We start from the raw sequence: 13,851 nt of genomic DNA on the forward strand, positions 1-13,851 counted from the left end.
CCTGAGTCCCAGTGCGCTGGGACTAAAGGCACACACCACCACGCCCAGCTAATTTTTGTATTTTTAGTAAAGATGGGGTTTCACCATGTTGGGCAGGATGGTCTCGATCTCCTGACATTGTGATCCGCCTGCCTCAGCCTCCCAAAGTGCTGAGATTATAAGCATGAGCCACTGCACCCAGCCTGAGTACAGAGCTTTTTACATACATTTTTAGAATAAAAACGACTGTAATGGGACTAAACTAATTATTTCCTTAGGGGAAACACATATATATATGTTTATATGAAGCACCCAATTTTTCTATATATTACAGGGGGCATTTTCAGCAGGAAGAGTGCCAGTATAAATCAAAACTCCCTTGGTTATGGAGAACACTGAAGCCAAGCAAATTCTCCTGGGAGTCCCTAGTCATTGGGAAAGACACTGTCCCTGAAGCAGGAGGAGTAATGACCCCCTTTTACAAACCTTAAATTTTATTTTCCCCTGAACACTATGTTAGATAAATCATTACCTTCTCAGGAAAGTCTGTAGAAGTTCAGGATATCTATGATCTAGCTACAGTATATTGTTTTTATTATTATAGTACTGAATGCTGCTGCAACTATATGTTTTGAGCTGTTATTCTACCATAGATGTTATGCAATATAGACACTTTTAGGTGTAAATAAGTAAATTGGCATTTTCCAAGCTAGCATTTTGAACCCTATTCTCAGGATGTCAATTAGGGTAATATGAAACAAAAACTTGTTATGTATTAAAATAAGTGTTAGTAACAGATAATGACAAGAACTTTAAACGGTTTCTTTACCTTAGAATCTTCAATAACTGAGTGTGCCTTGCAAATCTCTCTACCAGGGAGACTTAGTGTGCTATATTTTCCAAATTTATTCTACAAAGCAACTTTATTTTTTCTTTTTTCAGGACTATTAACAACTCCTGAAATACTAAACTATAGAACACAGTTTAGTAAAGTGGGTTAAGAAGTATTTCCTGTGATATAACTAAAGTAATTCAGCCAGTGTAGTTTACACTAGAAGGGGCTAGGAGATTGATAGAAGAAATCCATATTTTAAAAATAATATTTATGGCCACTAAACAGAATATTTTAGAAACAGTGTCTTAAAAGATTTAATTTATATGGACTGTCTAAGTAGCAAACAAGCAAACAAACAAACAAACACACACTGGCTACAGAACACTATTTTATTGGGCTTAATGTTGCTCGGGTGTGGCCCATGTCACCTTATGCCCTTTGGATTAGAAATACTTGTGTGGCTGACCTGGGAGATGGATCATTGAATATAAATTTACATGTGTAAGAACATCTGCTCTGAGTTGTAAAGAGCTCACTTACAATTTCACCTTGGAAATTGACTTATTTATAAGATGGCACTACCTGTAATGGAAAGTTAAAACTTCCTACATCATGGGTGTGTAAGCAGATGTGTTCTCATTCAAGCTTTGCATTCCTTATCTATGTTGGTCTAAATTAGTGAGGTGAGCCTATCCCCAGAGCTGACATGTGAATACAATGTGAAGAGAAAAACACTCCTTCTTCAGTGTTTCAGCCCTGTTTGCAGTTCCAGTCACACCTTCTCATGTTACTGGTAAATCAGTCAAGCTCCTGGCGTGGGTTTGCAGCTCAGAGCAAGGCAACTTGTCCCTTGCTGGGCTAAGGGGCAGCCTTCAGGCTCCTTTTAATCTGATTGTTTTAATTCGATTTAATCTGCCCAGTAAATATTTTTCTTCAGCTGCAGAAAAGTGTAAATCAACCAGGTAGTTCATAATCTATGTATACAGTTAACAGAACTCATGCTGGCCAATGCAATGGGAGTTGATTTGAGTTTGCTTTTGCTAGGCAATCACCACAGTTCCCCATGGGGTAAGCATTTCATATGATGGTAATAACAGAAGCAATACCTCACCCCAGTATTAACTCCAATTCATTGATCAGTTACTATGTACTTGTAGCTTTCTGTTAACTTCATTATACTTGGGAAAGTAGGCATCGTTATCCCCATTTTACAGATGAGTTAAACGAGGTGCAGAAAGATTGAATGATGTGCCCAAGGTCTCCCCTAAGAGTTGGTGAAGCCAGCATTCAAACTCCAAGTATGCTCGATGCCAATACCTTTGTTCTTGCTATTATACTACCACCATTCTGTCTGTATAAAATGACACACACGCAGTTTTAACCTGTTCAGTTCTATGAGCTAACATCCTTGAGCTGACTCAATAGACTTGGCTGGGATTTGTTTTTTTAATGCCAAGCGTCTCAGAATCAAGATCAAATTGGATCTTTCAAATTTCTTCCAAAATTCCCATGGAGACACAGACGACGATAATTCAAACATCTACTAACATTTAGTACTAACATCTAAATTTTATCCAGAACCTGGAGGCACTTGTGCAACTGCAAGACCATGAGCCTGTATAGAAGAACATCATCTGAGGCCTGCTTCTGTGATGTTTCTAGGGAAACTGAAAACCTGCACCCACTAAAACAGAGAGGAAGGCTATTTCCTTGTTCTACTATTGACCCATCAATCCAGAATAATCAAACCCTCATCACAGCTCAAGACCCCTCTGCTTCACAGGGGTTAGTGTTTGAAGCAACCAGGAGAGGGAGGGCTGAGCTGTGGCCTGGGTGAGTAGGGGTGTAGTGATGGAGAAGGATGTGGAGAAGGAGTAGGAGGAGTAAGTAAAAGTATGTTAAACATTTTACATGCAGGGAGAATCAAAGTTGACGGCAATAATAATAACAGCAATGTATTGAGTATACACATAAAATGATTCCTTTTCAAAGACATGCTTGTAAGTTTTTTTGACTCAGAGCTTAGAAAACTTGGCAAAGGAGTATTTTCTTTTTCCTTAGGGGATAAGAAGATTGATCTGAGGTCAGAAAAAAATGAGTTTGAGTCTCATTATGCTACTTTTTTTTTGAGACAGAGTCTTGCGCAGTTACCCAGGCTGGAGTACAGTGGCACCATCTCAGTTCACTGCAACCTCTGGCTCCCGGGTTCAAGCAATTCTCATGCCTTAGCCTCCCAAGTAGCTGGCATTACAGGAACCTGCCATCAGACGCAGCTAATTTTTTTTTTTTTTTTTTTTTGTGGAGATAGGGTTTCACATTGTTGGCAGGCTAGTCTCGAATTCCTGACCTCAAGTGATTCACCTACCTTGGCCTCCCAACGTGCTGGGATTATTGGTGTGAGCCACCGCGCCTGGCCTCATTCTGATCTTTACTAGTTATGTGACTTTCACAAGTCATTTACCTTTCATGAACCTCAGTTTACTGAACTGTCAAATGAGAATAATAATACCCATTTTCGAAGGATGCTGTAAGAATTAAATGAGGTAATACATAGAGTATTCATAGCCTGGCACTTTGCTATCATTTAAAACTGGCAGCAATAATAATATTTGAGGCCTTGTTCCTGTATTACAATTGGGCCACAAAACAATTTGTCAAGGTAAATAGAAGAAATAGACCCATAGACCCAGAGCCTGCACATGGCAACCAGCACAAAGGCTGTATTTAAATTGAGATGATTATTCTAGTCCTAGTTAATGCTTTTTCAATTACATCTCCATGTTTTGTCTTGACTTTCTTAGACTGATAGATATATGTTTAAGAATATTTTTTAAAATCTTAAAAGTAATCATTTAAAGAATTAAAACCATATGTGTGCCTATTAAAGTTTGGGAAGATATAAAAGCAAAGACCTCCAACTTAAAAAAAGTAAAAGAAATATGAAATACACATCCCAAATATAAAGTACACACAGAAAAAAAGGTGACAGAAGAATAACACAAATTAATTGTTAAATAAAGACAAATGAGTTTAACATTCTTATTAAAATACAGCCTCCTTTGGGGAACAAAAATAATATTAGTAAAACAAATGTCTGCTCTTTATAAGGGTAAATCTTGAAACAAAATGACAGAAGAATAGATCAGAATAGTAAGATGGGCAAAGATTTTTCCAGTAAATGCAAACACAAGAGCTTAATGTTGGGTAAATTGATTGCGTCTTGCAATTTTAATTTGTATTCTGTCAGTTATAAGTGAAGTTGGACATCTTTCATAAGTTTTCCAGTTCAAGTTTTTTCTTATAAACTTCCTGCTCACAATCTTCTTCAATTTTCTATTGTATTTCTGACTTTGTAACTGATTTATTAGAGTCCTCTATATTAGTCCTTAATCGTATGTGTTTCAAAAAAATTTTCTCATTTGTCATTTGTGTTTGGACTTTCTCACAACAGTTTATAAATTTATGTGCACAAGACTGTTGATTGCAACTTATTTTTAATAGTACAAACCTGAAGAATACTCTTACATATAAATATTAGGGTCAACTTTCAACTTGCTTTTTTCACAAGAACCTCATGGGGAATATTAAAGAAATTGTATTGAATCAACAGAATTATTTATGGAAAACTGGTTTATATATGTTATTGTTTTTTCATCTATGATTTACATATCAGTTTGTCATTTATTTCCAAATATTTGTAGTTTCCATTAAAGTTTGATCTTCAAACTACACACTACTTAGTATTGCTTTTTTTTTGAAATTCCAAATGTATGAGATTTTGGAGAAGCATAGTTTATCACTTTTAATTTTATCGAATTTTAGTTACAGACAGTGGTTTGTACCTTATAAATTATTTAATATTTATTGACATTTCCTTATTGATTAATACTGTATTAGTTTTCTATTGCTGCATAACAAATCATCCCAAACTTCATGACTTAAAATGACACCCATTTATTAGCTCATATAGTTCTATAGGTCAGAAAACTGGCACAGAGCAGCTGAGTTCTCTGCTCATGGTCTCACAGTGCAGAAATTGTAGTGTCAGCTGATCTTGTCTGGAGACTCTGGGAAATAATCTGCTTCTGAGCTCATTCCTGTTGGTACAATTCAGTTCTTTGTGGGTGTAGGACTGAGGTTCCTAGCTACATCTGCCAGCTATCAACTGGAGATCACTCTCAGCTCCTAGAAGCCATATGCATGAAGAGTCTCATGACCCCATCCATCTTTAAAGCCAGCAACAGAAAATTTCTTTTGTATCAAATCATCTTCATACTTTGAATCTCTGGGTTGTCCTGTTTCTGACCTCTAGACCCAGATTTAAAGGGCTTATAGAGCTAGGTCAAGCCCACTTGGATAATTTATCTATTTTAAGGTCAACTGATTTGGCACCTTAATTACATCTGCAAAATCATTTTACAGCAGTACCAAGATTAGTGTTTGATTGAATAACTGGGTGTATGTACACCAGGTTTTGGGCTCTTGGAGGCCCTCTTAGAATTCTGCCTGCCATAGATGTGTGCTTGAAAAGACTATATTTTATATATACACTGTGTTCAGTGTTTCATAAACGTCTATTTGATCAAACTTACTATGACCTCAAATCTTCTATGTCCTTACAAATTGCACAGGTTTTAATGTGTCTGAAACAATGTTTATGTTAATATCTTGACATTCATGAAAGTAGTGTAGTCAAATCAGTGAAATTTCAGAATGAGAAATTAGTGCCATTTAAGACACTTGCATTTTATCTCTCAAATATATATATATATATTTTTGTCTACACAGTTCTCTAAGAACTTAGGGAGAATCAATTCCTTCCTATTTCACAGATACATCAGATAATGATACTCTACTCTTGGGCATAGAAAGGTTGTTGCTCCACCAGTTCCATTCTCCGATAACTCTAAAGCATCCTACAGGATCCTCTTCAGTCATCTCTTCATATAATACCTGACCCCCAACATGATATTATCTTTTTTTTTAAGTTATTCTAAATTTATTAACTGTTAATAATTCCATCCCATGAGATGGCTAACCCTGGCTTTTTCTGTCATTTTACGCACTCTGCCTGATCTGGATGTACCAAGATTCAGAGGATCCTCAGTGGACACAAAATTGTCATTATCAGAATCATCATTATATAAAACAGTCCTCCTGCCTTGGTTTCTTGTTTTAATTCGAGGCAGTCTACTGAAACGTCCTGAAAACATGGTATCAAATTCATCATCTGCAATACGTGCTCGTTTGGCTCTGGTAGCTCCTCTAGAAGCACCTCTTCCTCCTCTCCCCCTTCCCCTCCCCCTAGTGCCACCTGCACCTCTTCCTCGACTCCCTCGTCCCCTGCCTCCTCTTCCTCTGCCTCCTCTACTCCATCTACCCCATCTTCCCCGTCTGCCTCTTCCTCCTGTGCCTCTGGTCTTCCAATTTCTTTTTCCATTGCCATGTTGCTTTCTGAGTTTTCTTTTAGGTCTGGTTTGTATGAATTTGCTATAATCATGGTCTCCATCTACGTAATCTTGATCTGTTCTGGAAGTTGATTCAGAGTCAGAGTCAGAACCACAGGTACTTTCAGAACTTAAACTGGATCCTAACTCTCCACTCGCTGAGGTGGATAAATGAGATTTCTCTTTTGTTTCTTTTTTCTCTTTATCTTCTCCTCCCATGTTTTCATCTTCTTCTGATGCACTAAGTAGTTTTCTCTTGATTCCTGTCCGGGGCTCTCTGCCATCACCATTTGTAAGGGGTCCATCAAGGGAGTGATCTTGTTTAACTGGCAAAACTCTATTCCGAAATGATTTGGCTTTCCCTGGGTCATGGCTATTTCCACTTCGGCTATATCCACTGAAGCTCGATGAAGAAAATGGCCCATCTGGCTCATCATCAAGTAGATATAGTGAAAGCCCTTCAGCAGCATCTGAAACAGGAGATGAGAAAGGAGAGCTAGTCCTGGCATAAGATACTGAGGTATTCCGGTCATTTTTAGGCTGAAACTTCATTTGTTTCTGCTTCCCTTTTGGACTAGGTGCTCCACTACTAGATAATGAACTGCTGCTGCTTCTTAGACGTTTTCTGTACCGTGGCCTTCTCCTCTTCTGACTCTGGATTGCTGACTTATATTCAGAGATGATATTTTTGATATGACTTTCAAATAAGGCAGATAATCGCAGCATCATGCTATAGATCCTTGACTTTTTGTTAGAGGTATAAGCTTTGGAGTTGTTGAATATTTGGCGAACATCCTTATAAAATTCCAGAGGACTACCATAGTTTCCTGCTTCCAAAGTTTCTTTCACAGTGCTGAAGTCCACAGGAGTATCTATAACATCTTGATAAGCCTCAGAAAGAGATGAATCTTGTTGTCTTTCTGGAACAACAGACTCTGAGGATTCTCCCTCTTGCTCCTGATGACCTGTGTAAGAAAGAAGATCGGCTGGCTGTCGAAATGGCTCTGAGTCTTCACGTTCATAAATGAGGCTCAATAGTTCCTTGCATTGTTTTTTCCAAGCATCAGGATTACACTTTAAAGACTGTCTTCTGCCTTGGCATTTGACCCTTCTTCCAGATGAAGTACCAGGACCGTCTGAATCTAAATCAACCATTTCTGTATCCTCCTCTGCATCAGTACTGTTTCGTTCTTCTGCTTTAATTTTATTATAAGTATCCAGTATATCAGTACAGCTCTGATCCCCAATAAATCGAAGTAAGACATCAGTTACAATTTTAGCTGCTTTAACTATAGGACTGTCTGGCTCATTGAAAGTCCTGGCATTATGCTCAATATAGCGTACCTCCCACATTAATGCTGATATTCTCCTGTAAAAGCGATTTTCAAGTCTCCGCCTGATGGTATTGAGGTCAGTTGGATTATCAACTACAGTACAATACAAGGGGTAGGCACTGAGATCCACTGGAACAGCAAAAGGGCTGGCAAGATCCAGGGAAAGAAGGTGGTTGATGCCCTGAATAACCCGTTCACATTCTTCATCTCTGGAATGAGCCCCCCACTCTCCTTCCTGGGGTTTGTATAGCAAAGCAGTCAATTCTTCCTGGGAGACAGGAACACCAGCACCAACTTCATCTGGAAAGGCAGTTCCTTCTGGAATTGGCTCCATATCCCAGGGGCTCATCTTTTCTCTCTCATTATTGTCCCAGTGAACACTGTAACACTGGAAAGAACTATCAGGATACTCTGGTTGAAAAGGCTGCTGACTCTCCACAGTCCCAAACCACCAGGCGTCATCTATTATACTGCGGAATCTATCACCAATCTGCCAGTTCCTTTCTTTGGCTTCATTATAAAACTGATGTAGCACAAGGAAGTCAATGACATCCGGCATGTCATGATACTTAATGGAAAAAGATTCTCCAGTCATTTTGCCTGAAATTGGGTCCAGAAATGCAAGCTTCAAGCAGCACTGTGTGGGTGGGCCAACCTCATATTTGATTCCTACAATCTTAACAAACTCTTGCTCCCTGAGATCCATTTTGTTCCATGGCTGTTTTTGTAAATTAACACTGTATATTTTTTATTTCCTTACAGCCCGAACATAAGCTTCATGTCCTTGCCTAAAATAGATAAGGTCATCTCCCATTTGTGGGACAAATGGGGAACGTCGGGGTATAGTATCCAAGATCCACTGAGGGGCAAACCATTCTTCATTAGGCTCACCTGCCATAGAAACCAGTCCTCCTTTCTTCTTTCTAGTCTGCTTAGGTTTCTTCTGCCTTTCTTCTAGGGGCTTCAAATTTTCCTCATCAGAGCTGCTGCATATTTTGCGTGTTGTCTGTCTGGTTTGTCTTTTTGGGGGTTGTAAATTTATTCCAGCATCTGCTGTCCAATCAGAATATTCACTTGATGAATCACTGCAAGAACTTTCACTTTGCCATTCAACAACAGGATCCTCTACCGAAGCATCACTTGTGCCAACAGTTTCATCTTCCTCTCAGGAGCTGTCTGAGTCTTCCTGTACACCTGAATTTTGACATGATGCTTGTGAATTATGCTCTATGTTGGACCGTGTTTGGTAAGTATGCTGACGTTTGCGCTGTGTCCTGCATGAAGAACGCCCACAGCTAGGCTCATAATCATTCCTTTGAGTAGTGTAAGATGGTTTTTTCTTCTTTTCCACTGTATAAAGACTGATTTCTATGTCACCTTTTGCAGTTCGACATTATTCCTGTACCCTACTAACCCCATTATTTAGTTCATTGACCACCACTCTTCTGCTCCATGCCATGAGATCTCTTTCAGTGGCCATCTGGCTCCGAGGAGCATTGTTATGCATTTGTCTAACACCTTCAATTTGACTACTATGTCTTCAAAGCCTGATGTTTGGGGAAGAAGATATGTCCATGTTTGGACTTCTCAGAGCACCATTAACAGAGTATGCTCTATTAACTGGAAAATGTGGAACATCTCCTTCATTAATCAGTCTCAGGTCTTGTTCTCTCTGCAGCTCCCTGATAATTCCATCAAGAATGCTCTCATCTTGGTCATTGGTTTGCTGCCCAATTACCTGTTCTACTACCTCACCATCACCATTAGCCACATAGCCCAGCTGTGGTATAAGCTGTTCATCTTTACAATTTTCCCGTCCTGGTACCAACCGTTGGAATTTTCTGGGATGAGGATTTCCATCAACATCCACCAAAAATGGAGGAGGCATGAGGTGAGGAGCTTGTTGGGTTTGCTCATCCAATACATAGTTATTGGCATCACGAATAAGAGGACGATAATCCGTGTGGAAGAACATCTGATCTGGAATCTTTTCATAGTATTTACTGCATCCAAAACCAAAAAGCAGCAAATGCCCATGAGAATCTGTGCAGGCAAAATGGTTTCCATCTGGTGAAAATTTACAATCAAACACCGCACCATGGCCTTGGCCTTCAATCATGTTAAAGTAATTCCGAATTTTGGTCCCCCGGTCAAGGTCCCAAATAAAAATGTTCCCATCATGACCTGCTAAAAGTATGATCCTTTGATCAAATGGATGGGCTTCCAGAACAAATACTTCATCATCATGTCCAGATAATGTATGAAGAAGCTGTCCTGTGATAGAATTCCACACTTTCAAAAGAAAATTGTTCACTGCAGTAATAACTGTGGTATCATAGCCATCCCAGGCCACCATAGTCACCTTAAGTTTAGTGATCTTGTCTTCTCCAGGTGGCAAATTATTGGCAGTCATTTTAGTAGCCATGTCTAGCACTATACTCTTCCATTCTTGTTGCTGATACTGCCAAATTCTTGCCATTCCATCTCGACTTCCACTAACAAATCTTAAACTGTCTCCATTGTTATAGAACTGAACAGCAACAACTTTATCCGTATGTGACTCTAATTCAGCAATTTTCTCAGGAACCTCAGAACCCAAATAATATATTCTAATCACATGGTCAGTACTACCAGTTGTAATGAACATACCACCAGAACTGAAAGATGAACAAGATATCTGGACTCCAGGTCTGGATCTCTCAGTAAATTTCACTGGGCGATCTCTAAACTTCATTGTTTTTACATGCCATTGCCAGAAACAGATTGTTCCATCAGCACCAGTAGAAGTGAGGTATCTGTTTGTGCCTTTAGTTGATGGACAAAACTGTATGGAAGTAATAGAAGCTGAATGGCCCTGAAGGACTGCAACGGGTGCACAAGTTGGAAGACACCATACTCTTACTACCTTATCACACCTGCCTGCGGCAATAAGAGTGTTTTCATAGTTAACAGCCATGTCAGAAATTTCAGCAGAGTGTCCACGAAGTGTAGCAAGAAGGCGTCCATCATCTGTAGCCCAAATTTTTACTAAACAGTCATCTGAACCTGTAAAAATTCTTCTCCCACTTCGGTCAAATGCTACACAGTAGACTGATGACAAGTGCCCCAGAATTCTCTTATGCATCTTAATGTGCTGGTAAGCAGATGAAGGGAAAATATGACCAAAGCGACTACATCCGGTTAATTGCCTGGCAGAGGTGATATTCACCACATTTGGAGGTTTCACATAATTTACAGGTAGTTCTGGAGGTCTGCCTCTATGCAGAGCCGCAAAAGCAGACCCATTCCATAGTGTACTCTTACAGTCAGATCCTCGAAGCTTCTTCCGTGCTCTTTCCCCTCCCAATCTAAGCTGCGCGGAATCAGCTGATGCTCCTCGAGCTCCTGCACTAGCACCTGAGCGTATTTGTTGCAGGGTCCAGACTGCAAGAACCTAGCGATCAGGTAGTACAGCTCGGCTTCGATCTGGGTAGGTGCCGCCGCCATCCTTTTCCCGAGGGGGTTTGGGGGCTTCGCTCCGGAGGGGCTGGCGGGGGCGGGTGGGGGCGCTGCCTCTATTGTGGTGAAGCCCCCATGCCCGGGAGTCCCGCCGCTTCCGCCGCACTCCTCGTCCTAGTTTCGCTCTCTCTCGAATTCATCGCATCACGTTTTGACCCATAGATATTCTAGCCCAAGAGCTGAGGAGGCGGAGGAGGAAGGAGAGAGAGGAGAGGGAGAGAGAGAGTGAGTGAGTGAGAGAGAAGAGAGAGAGAGAGGAAAGAGACAGAGAGAGAGAGAGAGAGAGAGAGACGGGGGGGTGGGGATATTATCTTATAGTCCTTCACTTATTTGTCGTCAATTCTTCCTCTCTCCTTCCTTCCTTTCTTCCTTCCTTTCCTCCTTCCCATCTTCCCGTAGTAAGCTTTTGTTACACACACACACACACACACACACATTTGTGAGCAGGTGCGTGTGTGAATCTTTAATTATATCTCCTCCTTTCTTATTCAGCTATACTATACTGCTATGGTTGGGTGCGAAGATTGGGAAGAAACATGTGTTTTAGGTTAACATTGTGTTCCTAGTATCCAGGATAGTTCCCGTTCCACAGTGCTGTTCAAATATTTGTTGAATAAATAATGGATATTATTTATAAATAAATGGATAAATAGATAACTGTTTATAAAGTGCCCATGATGAGGCAAGGCTTTCATTCAATTATAATGACACTTAAGGTATCATCATAATTTATAATTATAAATTATATATGTTTATAAGTTTATATCTCTGCTTTCCCCATTTGCCTATAGAATCTCTCCACTGCTGCAGTCATCCTAGTCTACAATAGTACCAATTTCTTACCTGGATTATTGTAATAGTCTCCTCAGTGCTTTCCCTGCATTCTGATTCCCTGGCTTCAAATCCGTCCTCCATACAGCAGTCAAAGTGAGCTCTTAAAACTGTAAATCACATTATTTCACCACTATGCTTAAAACCTTTTTTAAAAAATAAAGTCTAAATTAATGTATAAGGGACAACCATACATACCAGTTTGCCTGGCACATTTCTATTTATGCTTACTATCCTAAGATAAATCCTACTCCAACTGCCTAGATGTCAGTCTATGACCCATGGGTAAAATGTCTAGTTTTTGAGGACATCCTGAAACTGGCATAAAGACTTAAATGGCCTTGCCCTTTTACATGTGCTTGGTATAGATACGAGTGAATTCGTGTTGGCTGGGGATTGCATGGCCTAGAGCTCCTTTTGGGTATCTTTGTTGTTTTTCAGCCTCACCTCTGCAAGAGCCTTTGTAACTGAGTAGCTGAATGATAGTAACACCCTGTTGATTTTTTTAGCTGTCCCCAGAGTAGTCTTTGTTCACATGCAGGGTGGACACCACTCATTGAACTCAATACATGTGAGCCACTCTGTTCAGCCTCACATCCCTAAATTTCCCACTATGTGTTCTTCTAAAAGTTGATAATATTTTTGACATGATTCCTAAGTATATTGATCATTGATACTGGTTGTTACCACTCATAGAACATTAATGTAAGTGAAAAATCATACTTTATTTTATTTTATTAGCATATTAGCAGTGTAAGCATTTTTATTAAGACAGTAATCTTTCCCCAGTGCACATCATGAAACAGTCAATACTTCCTTTGATCAAGGCTAGTACTTGAAAACATAACTCTTTAGGCTTAACATGTCTACTTATCTAGCAGCTAGGTAAACAATGATCAGATAAACAATGATCAGTTTGGGTTGAATATATAGGGTGCCAAGTATTAAATTGTTTGTTGTAAATATAATTTCTGAGCAAGAAAATCATGCCTCCTTCCTTGAGCATTTGAGATTTTAAGATAAAATGACAGAGCTCCCTGCCTTATAAGACTTACAGCTTATAAAAAAGATAGCTTTTACAGACAAACATTGTAATAATATTCTAGAAAAAATGGCTTGCATGATGTCTGGCATACAGATGGCATTCAAATATGTACTAGTCGAATAAATAAAATAAAGCATGCATGAGAGATTAAATAAACGTACAAAGATTGAGGGAAGCATAGCAGAAAGCACTTTCTGCATGGGAAGTTAGCAAAAGCATCACAGCCATGGTTGCACGGAGACCGACCTCTGGAGCTTGTGTGTGAGCTGACTAGATGCAGAAGGCTGGAGAAGGTGTCCTGGGCAGGTGGAATTGCTTGGCAAATGTGTGGAGCTGTACTGAAAACAAAACCATGCATGGCATGTGCAGGAAGTTGAATAGGAGTTCAATGATCTGGAAAGGGTCCTCAAAATTTCGTGGGTAATGTTTTATCAGGATGAGAAGTAATGGCTTTGACAGTACTGATGTCCATTATACAAGTTGATCGTGCTTCAGAATGTAGGCTTTGATATTTCTCCCTGGTCCATGCAGGATTTGATGACACACAGTTATCACCTTCACAAAAGCAGCTACCCTTGTTCTTGGAGCACCTAGTCCATAGGACTGCTAGACCACATGTACTCAAAGATGGGCCTCCCAAGATCATTGTGGAGCAAACGGCCCATCCTCGCTGGTGACTATGGATGCCACTGGCTCTGGCTACTCCTAGCAAACTTCTTTTCTCGATGCTCCTGGATAATATATAAGAACCAAAACTAAATGAGAGAGAGTGCGCGAGGTTGTTTGCCTGAGGCTAAGTCTGTGGCGCCTCTCTACTTCTTTGCAGTGTTTGTTTATAAGATCATGTGAGGCAGGATGGTATAAAGGGAATGCTACTGAACA

The 13,851-nt window shown here is 39.8% G+C and overlaps 1 protein-coding gene across 1 annotated transcript; it reads right to left on the bottom strand.

Moving 5' to 3' along the window:
• Positions 1 to 3,096: 3,096 nt before the first annotated feature.
• On the bottom strand, positions 3,097 to 11,330 carry LOC129468462 (bromodomain and WD repeat-containing protein 3-like). The gene is given in 2 exon segments (XM_055254046.2): positions 3,097 to 10,904; positions 10,907 to 11,330. Coding segments are annotated over 2 exon segments (5,256 nt in total). The 5' UTR covers positions 11,082 to 11,330; the 3' UTR covers positions 3,097 to 5,823.
• Positions 11,331 to 13,851: the final 2,521 nt, after the last annotated feature.

This window comes from Symphalangus syndactylus, chromosome 18 (assembly GCF_028878055.3).
Source record: "Symphalangus syndactylus isolate Jambi chromosome 18, NHGRI_mSymSyn1-v2.1_pri, whole genome shotgun sequence".
In the NCBI taxonomy this organism is placed as follows: Eukaryota; Metazoa; Chordata; class Mammalia; order Primates; family Hylobatidae; genus Symphalangus; species Symphalangus syndactylus.